The sequence below is a fragment of the Acomys minous genome (assembly GCF_964271855.1).
Source record: "Acomys minous genome assembly, chromosome: 19".
NCBI classification, from domain to species: Eukaryota; Metazoa; Chordata; class Mammalia; order Rodentia; family Muridae; genus Acomys; species Acomys minous.
The window spans coordinates 62,653,662-62,671,442 of NC_140499.1; the positions used below are offsets into that span (position 1 = coordinate 62,653,662).

The 17,781-nt window shown below is 55.6% G+C and overlaps 2 protein-coding genes across 2 annotated transcripts in view; both read right to left on the minus strand.

Moving 5' to 3' along the window:
- Positions 1 to 227: 227 nt before the first annotated feature.
- Positions 228 to 4,972, minus strand: SLC27A3 (solute carrier family 27 member 3). The gene is made up of 10 exons (XM_084769160.1): positions 4,201 to 4,972; positions 3,719 to 3,931; positions 3,349 to 3,507; positions 2,703 to 2,827; positions 2,259 to 2,453; positions 2,060 to 2,150; positions 1,729 to 1,927; positions 1,403 to 1,500; positions 1,168 to 1,298; positions 228 to 476 (listed from the first exon to the last, which is right to left on the minus strand). The coding sequence occupies exons 1-10, from the start codon at positions 4,817 to 4,819 to the stop codon at positions 300 to 302; spliced, it is 2,007 nt and encodes a 668-aa protein (XP_084625286.1). The 5' UTR covers positions 4,820 to 4,972; the 3' UTR covers positions 228 to 299.
- A 1,400-nt stretch (positions 4,973 to 6,372) lies between these two features.
- INTS3 (integrator complex subunit 3) overlaps positions 6,373 to 17,781 on the minus strand; it is a 45,294-nt gene continuing 33,885 nt past the window's right edge. Inside the window, exons 18-30 of the mRNA XM_084769154.1 lie at positions 17,473 to 17,576; positions 17,008 to 17,052; positions 16,709 to 16,828; positions 12,085 to 12,238; positions 10,965 to 11,033; positions 10,132 to 10,207; positions 9,589 to 9,702; positions 9,265 to 9,313; positions 8,126 to 8,293; positions 7,803 to 7,903; positions 7,551 to 7,623; positions 7,215 to 7,371; positions 6,373 to 7,108 (exon numbers count right to left, since the gene is read on the minus strand). Coding sequence (XP_084625280.1) covers positions 7,031 to 7,108; positions 7,215 to 7,371; positions 7,551 to 7,623; positions 7,803 to 7,903; positions 8,126 to 8,293; positions 9,265 to 9,313; positions 9,589 to 9,702; positions 10,132 to 10,207; positions 10,965 to 11,033; positions 12,085 to 12,238; positions 16,709 to 16,828; positions 17,008 to 17,052; positions 17,473 to 17,576 — 1,308 coding nt within the window. The 3' untranslated portion in view covers positions 6,373 to 7,030. The remainder of the gene's footprint in view (positions 7,109 to 7,214; positions 7,372 to 7,550; positions 7,624 to 7,802; positions 7,904 to 8,125; positions 8,294 to 9,264; positions 9,314 to 9,588; positions 9,703 to 10,131; positions 10,208 to 10,964; positions 11,034 to 12,084; positions 12,239 to 16,708; positions 16,829 to 17,007; positions 17,053 to 17,472; positions 17,577 to 17,781) is intronic.

The following is a 17,781-nucleotide window of genomic DNA, read 5'->3' on the forward strand; positions in this document are numbered from 1 at the left end:
GGCTTCTCCTGGCCAGCTGGGGTCAGATGTGGTGCTCAGCTCGGGGTGGGGGGTGGGGGTGGGGGTGGGTGGGGGGCCATGTAAGGTCAGGGCAGGAATGTGGAGCCTCCGACAAGCTCCATAGGCAATCGGAGGTGCCACAAACACACAGGGGCAGGCCAGATAAGCTCCAGCTGTTTATTACAAAAGGATAATGGCTCCATATACAAAAGATGGCGGAACCCCCCATCCCCCCCATCCCCCCCCCCATACAGCCACGGCGGCCTGTAACTCGAGCCCTTCCCTCAAGCGGAAGGTTTTTAGATTCGAAGGTCTCCAGACAGGAGGGCACTGTACCGGGCAGGTGTGAGGGGCAGGTAGGCACCCGCAGCCTGGTCCAGAACATAGAGAGGGTCAGACAGCACACTGGGGTCAAAGCCCTCATTTGCCATCCTAACCTTGTGCTGTTTGAAGGTCTCCGTCATGGCCAAAGACTCCTGCAAGGAGAGAAGGGTGTTTTCAGACAGAGGTGGAGGAAATGGAGTTTGTCCACTTAATTCCGGTTGCCTGAACTCTGTTGGGGTGGGGGGCAGATATGGGGGAAAGGGGACTTGTGCAATTAAGGTGAGGCGGCAACAGAGAAGAGAGTGAGCCAGGGCTTAAGAGGGAGCAAGAACAAAGGGGAGATGAGCTGGCAGGGCGACCAGCTGCTGCCTCTCACAAGTGTGTAGACCTGGGTTCAACCATGTGAACCTGTGGAAAATGCTAGGCGGAGGTGAGAGCTTGTCCGGGCTTCACTGGCCGTCACTGGCCAGCCAGTCTAACCTAACTGGTGAGCCTGCAAGCCAACGAGAGACCCTGTCTCAAAGGAGGATGACAGCCAAGGTTGTCCGCCGGCCTCCACAGTCACACGCACACACAGGGGCTCGTGCACATGGGCACACACGTAGGGACACACACACACACACAAGATAAGAAAGGGGCATGGAAAGCCAGCCGTGGTAGCGCACCGCCTTTAATCCCAGCACTCAGGATGAGCTCGAGGCCAGCCTGGTCTACAAAGTGAGTCCAAGACAGCCAGGACTACACAGAGAAACCCTGTCTTGGAAAACAAACCAAAACAACCCAAGAACCACTCACAGTTGTACATACATGGGTGAGGGGCTGGGGACACAAGTCATTGGTTACCTGAAGCCTGAGGAATCGAGGCCGGGCATAAGGTGGCAAGTTCTCAGAGACATGGGCGTAGAGCCGCACAAGGTCCAAAGCCTGAGGGGGCCGCAGAACCAAGGCCGCCATGCCGGCTCGTCCTTCGTGCCCTGGTGGGTGTGGGAGACACATAAGCCCTACTGTTCCTTGTGCCCAGGCGTCACCATGTGGGGTAGTGGGCCGGAGGACTTCCCGCCTTCCCATGCCTGAGCACCTGGCACCGTGACTCCATAGACGTTCACCTCCTGAAGGAAGTCCAGGGCCTCGAGGACCTCGGCCACTTCCGTTGTGGCCACATTCTCCCCCTTCCACCTGTTGGGAGAGCAGGGAAAAACTGGGAGACGGGCGTAAAGTGAATTTTGCTGAGGGGATAATAAAGAGGTTAGGGGAGGGAGATGCTGATGAAGTCTGAGAAAGAGATGTGTGAAAAGAGATGGTGGTTGGACACGGGATGAGGACGGAGGACATAGTGTTGGGCTGCTAAGGTTTGGGTCACTGAGTCTAGAAGCCTGGGAAGGCGGGCAAGTCACAGAGAGATACCTGAAGGTGTCTCCTGTACGGTCATGGAAGTGAAGAAAGCCTTGCTCATCACAGACCAAGAGGTCCCCAGTATTGAAGAAAACGTCCCCTGGCCTGAAGACATCTTTCAGCAGCTTTCCCCGGGCCTGCTCTGGAGCCCCAGCGTAGCCCAGGAAAGGGGACTGTTGGCTCACTGGGGCCACGAGTAACCCTGGCTCGCCTGGAAGAATTATGGGGTTCGGGAATGAGTCACCCAATCTCACCCGCACCTCTAGGCTCCACCCAGTCTCAAGGTGCCAAGTCCAACTTTGTCTGGCAGCTTCAGCCCCCACCCTCCCACCCAAGGACACACCTGGAGATGTGGCCACACAGTGCCCGCGGGCATCCCGAACAGGCTCTCCTGTCATGGCGTCATAGCGAATCAAGGAGAAGGGGAAGATGTGCTGGGGAAAGGGAGAGCCACACTGACTGGGTCATGTCAGCTTCAAGAGCGTCCTTTCTTCCCAGCCCCCTTCTGCTCTGGGGGTTCTCGGGTCCTCTCCGCCTCTCACCTTGTAAAGCCAGGAGGCACGCCCGATCGCACCCCGCTGTCCTGTGTAGTTGAAAGTAGCCACGTTGCCCTCGGTCATTCCATATGTCTCCAGTATCTGCAGAGGCCCAAAGCGCCGCACGAACCGCTCCCAGGTATCGGGGCGCAGCCCACTGCCCACGGCCAACCGGACCTTGTGGCCATGCTCTGCCTTGCTCTGAGATGAGTGAGAGAGGGGCAGGAGCTGCAGTAGCAAGCTTCCCAGACCCCCAGAGCCAAGTCTGGCTCCTCCTTGTTCTCCAGAACCTCTTCCCACTAGGCTCTCCGGCTTTCCTAGGTGTCAGGGGGCCTGTCAGCTGTGGGCTCCAGGCCCGACTGCCACTTCTTCTCCCGGCTTCCTCTTTCCGACTTGCAGGTGACAGCCTCAGCGTCTACTGTTGTCTGGCCTGCTCGGTAGCCTACTCACCGGGGGCTGGTTGACGAGGTACCGGCACAGCTCCCCAATGTACTGGAATACCGTCACCCTGCACTTTTGGCAATCCTCCCAGAACTGGCTAGCCGAGAACCTGGGTTTCAGCACCACCGTGGCCCCTGTCGGAAAAGGGCGAGGAGACAGGGTCCAGAAAAGACTCTAGTCACCTCTAGTCCCTACGAAGGACCTACTGGACTCACATCTTTAGCAGGTTGTGGTGGCCAAGTTCTTGCCCACTTGTCTTTGGTGAGGTTAATATCCCTTCTCTTGTGTTCTCCCTGAAGCCTAGAGACTGAACTGCGCGCAGCCCCCATAGTGGCTCAGCCTGTGGCTCTGAATGTGCAACGTCTCTTACTGTACCAGGAATTTCTACGGTAGGAACCGCCTCCCTCAATCTAGAACGCACAACACCCCTCTAGCAAGGCAGGCATAGACCGCCCGGCAGCTCGTGCTAGAGCAGTGGTTCTCAACCTGTGGGTTGTGACCCCCATCGCATAGCATATTTGCGCAACAGTAGCAAGACTGCGGTTATAATGTAGTAACAAAGTAATTTTATGGCTAGAGGTCACCACAACCTGAGGAACTGTGTTAAAGGTCCAGCGTTAGGAAGACTGAGAACCACCCCCTGAGGGAGACTGACCTATGCCCAAGCAGCCCATAATGCCTAGCAGGGAGCCAGACATGTGGTACAGTGGGAGTGCAAGGTAGATCACGTCATCCTGGTGGACTCCACACAGCTGGTAGAACCCCTGGCACTGCAGGACCTTCAGGTGACTGATGCGAGCAGCCTTGGGCAGGCCTGGAGGGTGGCAAAAGGGGCGTGGTCAGGGGAAGGGTCTGAGCTCTGTGTCCTGGAAAAGTGGGTGCTCCGGAAAGTGCAAGGAGAGGAGCCGGGTCTGGGAAGATGTCCAAGGTATCCTGAAAGTAAAAGAGGCCCCAGTCCTCTCCCCAGACCTTGCATCCTCTGCTTCAGTGTCTATAAAGGGTAGGCACTGTATCCAAGTCCTCACCAGTTGTGCCAGAGGTGAAGATGTACAGGCAGGTGTCCATTATGTTCTGCGGGGCAGAGAGGTACCCCGGCACTGGCTCATCCACTTGAGCTGCTGCCTCAGACAGCAAACTGCTGATCCCAGCAAGGTGAGTTTCAGGGCGCCCGGTGGCCCACAGGTGGAGCCCCATGGCTCTCAAGGCTGGCAGGTCCGGCTCCAGGGACTCTAGGAACTCTACAAGGGTGGACAAAGCCAGCTTTGAGGCTCTTCAGCTACTATAAAGCCTTCATCACCCATTGGTTTGCTCTCTGTCCCTACGCAACGCTGTCGGGTGAGGGTGGCAGTGCGTGGCTCCCGGGTCTCGTTTGGGACCTGTAATACGATGGCTTGGGAATCCTTTGGGTTCAGCACATCCCTTCCCAAACCCAAGGCCTCTTATTCCCACTAACTTCTGCACCTCGGTCTAGGGACCAGACAAGCCCTCCGTGGCTCTACGGTCTTACCTGTCGCCAGCACCAGCGCGCTCGCACCGCAGCTCCGGAGGCAGTGTAGCAGGGGTCCTCGGCGTAAAGCGGTGGGCACGAAGGCCGTGCACAGGCCAGCTTTGGCCAGTCCGAACCAAAGCCATAGGAATTCCGGGCCCGCTGGGAGGAGCAGCGCCACAGTCGCCCCCGGTGCCAGAGGGGGCGCGGCCGTCCCGCCAGCCGCCTTGTCTCCAGCCACAGGCGCCGCGCGTGCGCCTTCCTCGGTGCTGCCCTTGCCTGAGCCTCGCCGGCCCTCAGCCCAGCCCCGTGCTCGCAGGAAAGCTCGAGCCACCCGGTTACTCGTGCGCTCCGCCTCCTCGTAGCTGAAGCGCTGCCCGCCGTGGATGAGGAAGGTGTGTGTCGGCCGTTCCCGGGCCAGGTGCGCCAGACGCCAGGCTATGCTGCATCCGCCCTCGGGGCTCTCCGGGTCGGCAGCCGCGGCAGCCAGAGCACGAGCACGGAGGGTCCTTTTGCAGCGAAGGGCGCGAACTGTAAAGGCCAGGTCGGCGGGCAGCCAGCGCAGCTGAGGCCAGAGGTCCAGCCTCAGCAGGAGAGGCAGGAGCAAGAGTAGGGGCAGCAGCATCAAGAGGGCCGCCATGGTGCCCTCTTCCTCTGCCGGCTGCTCGCATCCACTCCAGGTGGTCCCTCTTGAAACACTGAGACTGCCTTGGACCTGCTCAGAGAACCCTTCTTCCCGGGAACGTGGCGCGCGTGCGCTGGCACCCGCCCTTCCCACCCAGTTTCGGCGGTGTGGCGCGGGAGCCAGGAGTGCGAGTAGGGGGCGGCCCGGCCCTCCCTGCAGCCCAGGCCCCGCCCTAGGTGCACTCCGCTCGGGAATTTAACTGCCGGTGGCCTGTCCACTCTGCAGACATGGATACCCTCAAACCCGCAGTTATGCATTTATTTTCAGGACCATTTACGCTATTGGCTGGGTTATTGAGTCCTGGTCCAGGAGCCAGGGCGCGTCTATCATTCTTAACTTTGGTCGCTCTTTTGTCACCCATGATGGGATGGTACCATTGCTCTCTTCCCAAGGAGACTGAAGAATTTGGCCCCTAGCCCGATTGGTTCTGCAAGTCTGAGCAGGACAGCCAGAGATCCATGTGCTGTCTCCAGCTACCAGCAGCAGTAGCAACCCCCAGGGAATGGGTGGGGGCCTCCAGAGTTAAGTAGGGGAAAGGTGGAGGCCAGACTGCCAGATTTTTTGGAGGGAGGTCCTTCATTTTAGGAAAGGGTACAATAATTAGGAGCAGCCAGCAAATGCTTCCCATCCTGGTTTTAATCAGGGCCATGGAAACTAGGGATGGGAAGAGGAAGAAAAAGAGGCCTCTGGTGGTTTAGTTTTAAAAGTAGTGGCTTTAAAAAAAGCATCGATTCTCCAAAGAGGCCAGGTCTAGGCTGAACCAGTGAGTGTCTGCACTGAAGGGAGCCTTTACCGGTCTCAGGTGGGGACGTCCCTGAGGAATTAAAAGCTTAGCCTGGGGCTGTTCAATGCTGCTGCTCTATGGGAGAGCAAGCAGCCAGGCTGGAGGGGGCTCCTGCCCCTGGTATTTGAGCTTCAGCTTCTCTTGTTTAAACTCAAGGTCGAGCACCCATCCCTGCCAAACCCGTGGAAAGCATGCACTTGATAAAGTGGGGGACAGATACTCTATGGAGGACATGGAGGTTTTAGGGGTACAGAGCATGTACAGGTTTGCATGTGAGTGCACATGTGCATTCATTGGTGTGGAGGCCCAAGGTGAAGTCAGGATCCTAGATCACTCAATGAGGTCAGGTCTCGCAACGGAACCCCGAGACCATCAATGTTAGTGCAGTTAGCCAGCCACCTCACTCCAGGAGTCTTGTCTCTGCCTTCTGAGCTCTGGGATCACAGGCAGGCTACCTTATCCACCTAGGACTTACACAGATGGGTTTTGGGGGTCCTTATACTTCTGTGGCAAGTGCTTAATCTATCAAGTACCCCCTTCCCCCAAGAAGTTGTTCCTGAGAAGCAACGGGCAAGACCAGCCTGCAGGGAGGTGCCTGACTCACACTTCTAGTGGGAAGGGTTTGGGGAGAGCCAGGCCACGTCCGTCCTGCAGACAGTGAGCTGGGGAGAGGGAGGGACAAGCAGAGGCATCAAATTAAACAGAGGCACCTACACACACAGGATGAACAGAGATGTGATGTTCTGGTTTGTTTCATTATCACTTAAAAACAATTTTAAAACTCGATTATCTTTGCCAAAAGAAAAAGCAAAAAACAGAACCACAGAAATCAGGCCATTTGACAGTTCTGAGGAACTTGCCTCTGGGACTCCCCTGGGCTCTGGCTCAGCTTGACGTGCCAACGTTGGGCCAACCCAAGCATCCCAGGTGCAGCAGGGGCTCTCATGCCGGCATCGGGTTCTTTTCTGAAGGCGTGGCACCTCCCAGATGGGCACCGCCCACACCAGGTCAGATGCCCATCTCACGCTGGCGCAATGACCACTGTCCACAGACTGCAAACTGTTCAGAACAAATGCAGACTGAAGAGAAGCAAGAAGGATATCCACTCCCATGGCGTCTGCTGTGGCCCCAGCTTCTCTGCCCAGCAGCCTCTTGGTCACACCCTTCTCTGCCCAAATGGCTCTTTGGAGACTTGAGGAAGAGCCAGGGCTAAGGACTTCCACCACGAGCTGCTGTTGCCCAGCCTCTGGCTGCCGTGAGAACCTGCCAGTGGGGGCAGCAGTGGGGAGGGGCTGAGAAGAGCTGGGGGCCCTGGGACAAGAGGCGGGGTGGGGCTGCGCGCGGAAGTGTCTCAGGCTGAGGCAGGGTGGGAAGGCCAGGCCTCAGTCACTGTCAGAACCCACGGCGGACGACCCTTTTCGTTTTCGCTTGGTGGGCTTCGGCTTTGCATCTTCTTCCTCCTGGAAGAACCGAGGGGGCAGAGATCCATCACTAGCCTGAGCAGCGGCTGGCCACACCCAAATGCACCCACCACCCTTCCTCCTGCCCACGGGCTGTGGGGCTCACCGAGGCACTGCTGGAGCCAGACTCCTCTTCAGCATTGGGGGGCTGGGTAGCGTTCTTTCGACTTCGAGGGCTGGACAGAGCTGCCTTCCGCCGGCTCTTGGGTGGCTTAGTGGAAGAGTCCTCGTATTCCTCCGCCAGGGAGAAGAGGTCGCTGAATCTAGCAGGAAGAACAGGCTTGCTGAGACGGCGGTCTGCCCAGGCCCCGCCCACCCTGCGCCTGGCACCTAGGCCAAGTCTGTTTCTTGACCCCAGGGTCTTGCTGGCTGTTAAGCTCATGTCTCCAGCAGATCTCTTCTTCCCGCTACTTCCCAAAGCCCAAAGCAGAAGGAGCCTCACTTCATCTTGTGAGCTTCGTCGCAGCTCGCCTGGACATGCTGCAGCGCCTGGAGGATCGGCGTCTGGCTGAAGACTACACAAGGGAAGCAGGACAAACCGGTCAGCAGCTTAGTGCACGGCACCGCGCGCTGTTTCCTCTGTGGGTTTGCGCAGTGGTCCCAGCCCTCTGCCTGGCTGTAGGGGATCTGAACCAAGGCAGCACCTCCCCCAAACTGGCCAAAGAGGAAGGGAACAGGAAGAGAGGTGGCATACAGTTCTGCTTGGTGTTGGCTAGGTTGAGTCTGAGGTTATCCAAGTGTTCCAGGATCTGCTCCAGAGTCAGCTGCGCCAGCTTGCTGCTAGAGCTCCTGAGGCTGCAGGGGGGGCAGAGAGTCAAAGACTGTCCGCTCCACTAGGGTCATCCCCTTAAGTGGGAGCAAATCCTAAGGGGGCGCAGGGTCGGGGAGGGTTCAGGGGGTGTGCAGGGATGGTGGTCCTGTATGTCACCTCTTCAGACAACCAGATGTCCCCCACAAACCACTCTGGCATAGCACCAGCCGCTGCAGACCCCGACAGGAGGCCCGCACGGCGCCCACCTCTGCCTCTTTCGGGGGAGGCTGTTGTTCTTGATGAGCAGGGCCTTGATGTGCTCCGCCAGCAGCTCCTCGTGCTTCATGCACCAGTGCCGCAGGATGCTGGTGGTGAACTGATCGTCAGGGTGGCAGGGCCGGCTCAGGACCATCTTCACCATCTCCTCACTGGGCCTGCGAGTGAAAGCACACGGGCGCCACACATCAACAGCTGGCTGACTCAGGGACTGCTACATCTCTGCTACTGACTGACTCCCCAGAACCCAGCCTCCTTGGCCCCTCATCCCCCGTGGCTTTCTACTCTCACATCCCTCTTCCCCCATCTCTTTGGGCCAAGGAATGCCTGGTTTCAGTCTCTGTAGAAGCCAGATGAGAAGTGAGACTCTTCCTTTCTGTGGTAGTATGAGGCGTGCTCCAGTGCCCACAGGGCCCTCCCCAACTTCCCCCTTTCTCTAGGACATGGAGCCATTTCTAGGGTCTCAGGAAAAACAGCACAAAGACGGCAGAAGACTGCAGTCCTAGCACTTGGGAGGCTAAGGCTGAGGCTGAGGCAGAGAGTTAATAGTTGAGTGATCTCTGGCTATAATACGTTGAGGCCAACATGAGCTATTTGAAATCCTGACTCAAAAACAAGCTGAAACAAAACAGAAAAAAAGAAAAGTAGGAAAAGGTGCATGGCCGCTGCCCCATTTGTCCAGGGATTCTGCCAATGATGCAGCTAAGATGGAGGCGGCCTCTGGCCTCTCTCCTGCTGTATCTTAGGCAGGCTCTTCTACCAGGATGAAGGTAGGTGTGGTCCTTTGCCCCCCCCCCCCCCTTTTTTTTCAAGACAGCGTCTCTCTGTGTAGCCTTGGCTGTCCTGGACTTGTTTTGTAGTCTAGGCTGGCCTGGAACTCACAGCGATCCACCTGCCTCTGCCTCCTAACCACGCTCGGCCAACCCTTCCCTTTTGATGAGCCCGTGGCAGGCTGAGGAGTGCGGGGAACAAGGGAAGCAGCAGGTAACAGAGATGCCCACCCCACCTCCCACCCGAGGGCAGCGGCAGGCAGACGGCCACGGGAGGGAAGCATGGAAAATGGACAAGGCCTGGTGCCTCAGCATCACATGCAGTGTGGGGACCTGGAGCTGCCGGGTGTGGAACTCACTTCTCTCTTCGAAGCTGAAGCAGGAGACAGGACAAGGCCTCTGGGTGCTCTGTGGGGCAAGGATAGACATTGTTCAGGGGAATGTATCATTTCAGGAGAGAATGTGGGTACCTTTTCTTCCCCCCCTCCTCTTGGTGGTGAGGAGCAAAGTCTGGGTTATCTCAGAAGCCTGGAGACCTCATCTTCTCCCGGCCCACGCCCACGGCCCACGGCCACGGCCCACAGCCCACGGCCCACGGCCCACAGCCCACGCCCACGGCCCACGGCCCACAGCCCACGGCTCACGGCCCACAGCCCACGGCCCACAGCCCACGGCCCACTCACCCTTGTATTTGAGGTGCTGCAGGATAGGTATAATGGTCTCCAAGGGGATGTTGTGAGCCAGGAAGAGCTGCCAGGCACAATACTGCTCAAAGGTCTCCCAGTCCAGGCTCTGAACTGAAGAGACAGAAGAAGCCTGTCTGCCTGCGGTCTCTCTCTCTGTCTCTGTCTCTCTGTCTCTCCCTGTCTCTCTCTCTCTCTCTCTCTGTCTCTGTCTCTCTCTCTCTCTCACACACACACACACACACACACACACACACACACACACACACACACACGGCTAATCCACTGACTAGTAGCACCTCAAACAGACGGAACTAAACTGAGATCCTTTCTCTTCGCAGACAACACGGATTGCTGACGTCTTTGGAGGACTGCCACATTCCCAGCAACCCAAGGGCTGGAGAGATGAGGCTAAGAAGCCCCAGGGTCAGGTGGTACCGTGTTCTGCCTCTCAATATCCAATCCTACCTCACTTTCCTGTCACTGTGAAACACAGCTGATCCCCTTTCCTCTCCGGGGTACCTGTGAGACCTGGCTACTTACTGAGTATGTTGAGGACCGAGTCCTTCCGAAACATGACCAGGTTCCCCATCATCACATGGCAGACCAGCTCCTGGAGCTGCGGAGAAGGAAACACCAGACCCATTAGCTCAAAGAGGGGCCAAAGGCCAGGAGGGTAAGGCATGACACAAGGTGCTGAAGGGCGAAGGTGGGGTACATCAGCAGCAGGCCTGCAGGGAAACTGGCCTGCTAATGAAAAACCACCCACACCTCATGTCAGCCCACCATCTGGTCTGAGCCAGGCCTGAGAGGAGAAGAGTCTGGGAGGCCGGGCTCTGACCCAGCATGGAAAGGCAACAGAAGGCTTCTCAGTGCTCAGTCCCTCGGTGAGTAGGAACTGAGCAAGCGCACATGAGCAGAAACGAGACCCGCCCCACTCAGGTATGGACTCATGCAACGCTGCGGTCTCCGGGGGGCCCTGCATCCCAAGGGAAAGGTCAAGTAAAACTGGCCCAGACACATTTATTATGAGCTGAAGGACAGGCACAAGCAGGACACACATGCACGCGCACATGTGCACACCGCACACATGAGCACGAGCACACACGCACAACCTGCCTGCCCTCAGCTTCCCTGCGCAAACAGGAACTTCCAGGGAGCATGGAGAACCAGCAGGGAGGATGGGCTTGACCAGCCTCTCTCTTGAGCTCTGCTTTCCCTTCCCAGCCCTGATGGTGTGAAGGGCACCCACACGCAGTGGGAGGCGGAGTGCCTGAGGGACGTGGGCTCTCGTGTACAGGCCCAGAGAGAACCCAGACTCCGACTTCCCCACCCCTGCCCCCCAGGCCTCTGGAGACAGCAAGCTCAGTGCTCACCTGTGCAGAGTCAATGACAGCCACGATCATGTTGAGCAGCTCCCCGCTCCGCAGCGTCTCATCTGGAAACTAGGGAGAAAGAGAGAGAGCAGGGATGTGGGCCGGACCCTGGCGCTCATCTACTTGGCCACAGCCTTTCTCACCAACTCGGGCACCACTGGTCCTGCATGGAACCAAATGCCTACAACCTGGGAATCTAAGCCTTGCAAGCCCCAGGTTTCAGTATCCATGTTTGCACATCATGAGCGGACTGTGTATGAAAAGAGCAATGGGGCGGGGGTGGGGGGGTGGGGGGGTGGGAGCACGGGCTGTGTGTGTGCTAGAGATAAAGCCAGAGCCGACAGGGACGTGATGGCCAGTTCATTAAACAACCTTTGCACGCCTGGCAGCGGGGAGCTCCAATCTGAGCAGACTCTCAGCCACAGAATAGTTAGGGAGAACCTGTGTGTAGGATGTGTGAGGGCATGTGGGGTAGGCAGGTCCCCATGCAGAGAGCAGGGAGGGGTTACCTCCTGTATCCCCCCCCCAGGCTGTGCTCACAGTTCCTCCTGTCATGTCCACACCCTGAGCCCTCATTTCCCTCTTCCTGGGAACATTTGCCAAGAGGAGGAAGAGATGACTCCTCCTCCTCCATCCCAGCTGAGAGAAGGCTTCACATGGCAGGGAAATGAAAGTGAGCCTCCACTACATCAAAGGCGGCTTGGGAGATACGCACAGAGGTCTATCGGGTTAGGAGACCTGTCTGGAGACAGCAGATAGATGTAGCCAGAGAATCCAAGTAAACAGGGGAAGACGCATTTCGGCTGACCCAGAGTGAGACTTTGGGAGCTTAAACAAACCTTCAAGTTATAAAAAAGAGGGAAGAAGACAGCCATGCTATGGCATGCAGCGACTCATAAGGTCCCTGGGCACATGGACAGCAGCTCGGGAGTATAAGGAAAAGGCAGCGGTGGCGGCCGCGCCTATGCTCCCAGCGCTCACTAGTCTATGGCCACCTTGGGCTTCACAGAGAATCTTAGGCCAGTCAGGGCTACAGAAGGAAAAGAGTCTCCAACAAGAAAAAGAGTGTACTGAGGTGGGGTCACCTCCCACCCCACGGGGACCCTGTGGGGACGCTGACCTCTGTGTAGATGGAAGGTGTGAGGTGACACAGCAGCCGCACATCATCCTCCTGGCAAGCCTTCATGTCCATCATCAGGCAGGTGTGCAGATCACCCAGCTGGGTAGCCTGGGCAAACGACTCGTACAGGTTCATCTTGCCTGCGGCGGCTTTGCTGCAAAACCAGTTAGGCCTAAGTGAGCAGTGTAAGCCGGCACCAGGGCCTCTCCCATCCCCGGGGAGGTGCCCATCTACCCTGCGTGCTCAGTGTTCATGGACCCCAAATCCCTCCTCATCTTCTCCAAATGCTCAGCAACTCCAGGGCCAGGAGACAATTTACCTGCCCCAGTGCTGGCTTTTATTTGTTTTGTTTTCCTTTTTGCTTGTTTATTTACTTGAGACAGGGTCTCACTATATAGCCCTGGCTGACTTTGAACTTGCTCCGTATGTAGATCTGGCTGACCTTGAACTTATGGAGATCTACTTGCCTCTGCCTCCCAAAGAATGCCACTATTAGAAGTGTGCACCACTGCCAGGTGTGGTGGAGCACACCTTGAAACACAGCACTCGTAAGGCAGAGGCAGAGCTCTGTGAGTTCAGAGGCCAGCCTGGTCTATAGTGAGGCCAGGACAGCCAAGACTACACAGAGAAACCCTGTCTTGAAAAACCAAAAAGAATAGCCAGGCATGGTGGCGCCCACCTTTAATCCCAGCACTCGGGAGGCAGACAGATCGCTGTGAGTTCAAGGCCAGCCTGGTCTACAAAGGGAGTCCAGAACAGCCAAGGCTACACAGAGAAACCCTGTCTCGAAAAACCAAAAAAGAAAGAAAGAAAAAGAAAAGCACGTAGCACCAGGCCCAGCTTCCCAGTGCTCTAACCACCATCACTGACTTCTGAGCGCAGAGGGAAGGACTCCTGTCAGCTGACAAGTACCATCTGACGCCATATACAAAGCCTCCATTGGAGCTGAGGCTTCAACGTAAGAATTAAAACCTTGTTGCTCGCCAGGTGTGGTGGCGCACGCCTTTAGTCCCAGCACTCAGAAGGCAGAGGCAGGAGGATCTCTGTGAGTTCGAGGCCAGCCTGGTCTACAAAGCGAGTCTAGGACAGCCAAGGCTACAGAGAGAAACCTTGCCTCAAAAAAACAAAACAAAATAAAAAAACCTCATTGCTCTCAGACAAGAAAACTCATGAAGCTGGGCCTGGTGACACACATGTGATCACAGAACTCCGGAGGAGGCTAGAGGATCTTTGGAGGTTCTGGGAACCTATCTCAAAATGAGACCTCCAAGTAGACCAGTCAGTACTTGGGAGGTAGAGGCAGGAGGATCCGGAGTTCAAGACCATCCTTGGCGACAAAGCAAGTTTGAGACTAACCTAGGCTATATGAAACCATCTTAAAAAACAAAATAAACTAGGCATGGTGGTGCACGCCTTTAATTAATCCCAGTAACTTGGGAGGCAGAGGCAGATGGATCCTGAGTTTGAGGTCAGCCTGGTCTACAGAGTGAGTTCAAGGCAGTCAGTACTAACCCTGAGTCAGTCAGTCTGTCTGTCTGTCTGTCTCTCTCTCTGTATACATATACACACAGAGAAACCTTGACTTAAAAAAACAAAATAAGCGGGCTGTGGTGGCACACACCTTTAATCCCAGCACTTGGGAGGCAGAGGCAGGTGGATTGCTGTGAGTTTGAGGCCAGCCTGGTCTACAAAGCAAGTCCAGGACAGCTAAGGCTACATAGAGAAACCTTCTCTTGAAAAACAAAACAAAACAAACAAAAAAGAAAAAAGAAAAGGGGGGCTGGAGAGATGGCTCAGCGGTTAAGAGCACTGACTGCTCTTCCAAAGGACCCAGGTTCAATTCCTAGCACCCACATGGCAGCTCACAACTGTCTGTAACTCCAAGATCTGACACTCTCACACAGACATACATGCAGGCAAAACACCAATGCACATACAATAAAAGTAAATAAATTTTAAAAAGAAAACAATAAATAAATAAACAAGCAACAACAAAACAAAAAACAAAGAACTGAAGGCAAAGATCAGTGTCAGTGCTGGCCTAACATGGGCTCAAGCCTCACACCACAACAAAGTGAAAAAAAGGCCGACTCATAACATGCATTAGAGCCGGGTGGTGGTGGCGCACGCCTTTAATCCCAGCACTCGGGAGGCAGAGGCAGGCGGATCGCTGCGAGTTCGAGGCCAGCCTGGTCTACAAAGTGAGTCCAGGACAGCCAAGGCTACACAGAGAAACCCTGTCTCCAAAAACAAAAACAAAAAAAACAAAAACAAAAACAAAAAAAAAACCCCATGCATTAGAAACGCATCAGGAAATGAGACTTCTCATATAGCTAGACATGGTAAGAAGTTGTACCTACTTTGGAAAACAGTTTGGCCACAAAGTTACCATATGGCCCAGTAGCCCGTGCACACACAAACTGCAAACTGCCATTCATAGAAGCTGCACTCACAAATGTACAAAACAGATAGGAGAAGGGGAGAAGGAGCAAGTGGCTGCTGAACGGCACAGGCTTCTCTCTGGGGTGCTGAAGGGCTTAAGCAGCAGACGTGGTCAGCATTGCCAGGCACATTAGAGCCAAGTGCACTAAACAGGGTGTGGTGGCGCACACCTTTAGTCCCAGCACTCAGGAGGCAGAGGCAAGAGGATCTCTGAATTTGAGGCCAGCCTGGTCTATACAGAGAGTTCCAGGACAGCCAAGGCTACACAGAGAAACCCTGCCCCAATAAACAAAACACAAAAACCCTTTGAATTGTGTGCTTTGTTTGTATGTGCATGTCCACGTATGCTCACATACGTAGAGGCCAGAGCGGGACCTCGGGGATCGTTCTCAGGAGCGATCTAGCTTGGCTGTTTTAGATAGGGTCTCTCACTGGGACCTGGCACTCACAGGCTCCAGCAGGGGCTGTCCCACCAGGACACCCTGACCCCACCCATCCACCCCCTCGGTGCTCAGACTCTAAGCACGTGAAATCATGCTTGGCCTTCAGCACAGTGCTAGGGAGCAAACTCAGGCCCACACGACATACTTGGACTGTAACAATTGAACTACAGAACAACGCAGCTCCTGGCTTGTTTTTTGTTTTTGTTTTTGAGACAGGGTTTCTCGGTATAGCTTTGGCTGTCCTAGCTGGCCTTGAACTCAGAGATCTACCTGCCTCTGCCTCCCAAGTGCTGGGATTAAAGGTGTGTGCCACTACTATCCATCCTCACTTGTTATTTGACACAGGATCTTACATAGCCCAGGTTGGCCTCAAACATTCCCTGTAGGACTGGCAAGTTGGCCCATAGACACTTGCTATGCAGGTCTGCACTTGATCACCAGAACCACCTGTGTAAAGGTGGAAGGCAAGACTCCACACAAGCTGGGAGTGCTATTTAGCAAGGCTGACCTGAATTCCTAATCCTTCTGCTTCTACCTCCAAGTCCTGTAATCACAGATGTGTCCCAGCGCTCCTGGAAGAACTGAATACTTAAAAGGGTGAGCTGTTGGAGCTGGGCGTGGTGGCGCTACACCTATAATCCCAGCACTCAGGAGGCAGAGGCAGGTGGATCTCTGTGAGTTCAAGGCCAGCCTGGTCTACAAAGTAAATTTAGGACAGCCAAGGCTACACAGAGAGACCCTATTTCAAAAAAACCAAATGGGGAGGCGGGGGGGGGGGGAGGAGAAAGGGTGAGCTGTCCAGGCCTTGTGCAACTGGCCTGTCATCCCAGACACTTGGGAGGCCAAGGTCTGTCTGGGCTCAGGCTTAGAGGCTAGCCTGAGCTATATGAAATTGTCTCAAACAAAGAAACAAACACTACCAAGAGCAGCAAAGATGCTGAATATACAGCTCAGAAGCAGACCGCTTGCCTGGCATGCACAGAACCCTGGACTACACAGCTCAGTAGCGGACCCCTTGCCTGGCATGCACAGAACCCTGGACTTGTTATCTCCGCTGTAAAACTGAAAAGAGACGACAGTAAAGTACTCAATACATGTCCTGTTTTGACATGAAGCATGCCCTCAAAGCTCACATGTGCATCCAATTGCTGATGCAACCGGATCCTTTCTGGTCCTGAGAAAGGGCTTTATGTAGCCAAGGCTGGCCTGGAACTCCTACTCCTACCTCCAAAATATGGAGACCAGAGGAGGTCAGACCCCAAGAATACTGATGGATTGATTCATAATTTGATGGCAATATTGGAAGGCAGTGGAAAAGTTCCAGGAGCTTATGGCCTACGTGGAGGCCCTGGGTACCTATTCACATTTGTCCCTGCTCTTCTTGCTGTTCTGAGCTGAGCAGCTTTCTCTGTCACATGACCAGAGCTATGACACTATCTTTCTGCAGGCCTAGAAGAGTAAACCCAGCAGACTCTGGACTGAGAGGTCTGAAACCATGAGCCAGCACAAACCTTTCCCCTTTAAGTCTCTCTCAGTGTGTCACAGAGATGAAAAACTTACTAACACAGGATGCACGGGCCCTGGGGATAACCCCCAACACCAGGACTAACAAACAGAAGATAGTGCTGCGGCTGCTAGCCTAGAGGGGAGGGGGCTGGTGGGAGCCTGGGGGGGAGGGGCAGGGAGGGGCTGGCTCTCCAGAATGCCCTGAGTGCACATCCAGCAGAGACCGCACGCACCTTGCCCTCAGGTAGTAGAGCAGGTGGTAGCCAATCTTGGGCTGTTTTTGGTAGAGCTCGGAGAGAAGATCCAGAAGCAGAGAGAAGCTGCTGTTGTCCTCCTGCATCTGGCACAGGTTCCTAGACAGAAGGGCAGAGGGGCGTCACCAGGGCACAACCCTGCGGTGCCAACGGGGCGGAAAGGGTTGTCTGCTCACTGACCACGCCCCCACCCCCTCAAACACACCTCCCCCACCCCCGGCACTAGAGGACCCAGGACCCAGGCAGGGACATCTTGGTACTGCCAGCTAAGTGCTTACCTGAATATTAGGTAGAGGGGTTTCCCTACTGATTCCTCCAGGGACCTAGAAGACAATGCTGCTGTAAGAGTCTCTGTGGAGGGAGACCGGCTAAAGGCAGGTAACATGCGAGACCAGACATCTAGCCAACGCCTGTCCTACCCAAAGGGAAACTTCCTGCAGCTCGTGCTTTGTAACAGAGAAACAGGTTCCTGACACAGAAGCACAAGCTGAGGGTGGTATCCTCACTGCGGAGGAGACTCCTGACCTCTGGCAGAGCCCAGACAGCACAACCTGGGGACACTGGCCCAGCAGCAGGCCTGGAAAAACAGGGTGGGCGTGCTGGTGTCCTGCTCGGAACTCAGGGTCCATTAGCACACGTAAGCACGGAGCCGCCAATAAGGAGGGCTCATCTCCAGGCCACAGTGAGGTCCGTGTGCCTGGGATCTGGCTTCTGAGGCCCGGGGTATCAGAGAGAAGCCTTACTCTTCAGTGACCTCTTCCGGCAACACCTCCCCTCGAAAATGGGCCTTGAAGAGCTCCTGTAGACAGGAAGCAAGGACAGACAGCTGCTCCGAGTCAAAGTCTTCCTGGGTGACAAGAGGGAGAGACATCACGACCCAGACCTGGGCTCACTGACCCCACCTGCTCCAGAGCCTCGGTCTCATCCCCCCGTGTCCACCTCCCAGAGCAGCTCCCTCCTTTCCCTGCCTCAGAAGGGGTTCGTTTGGGGAAGGAGAGGTGGGGGTTCGATTCCCAGTGAGGCATGCTTGTGAGCTGGGAAGGCGTAGACTG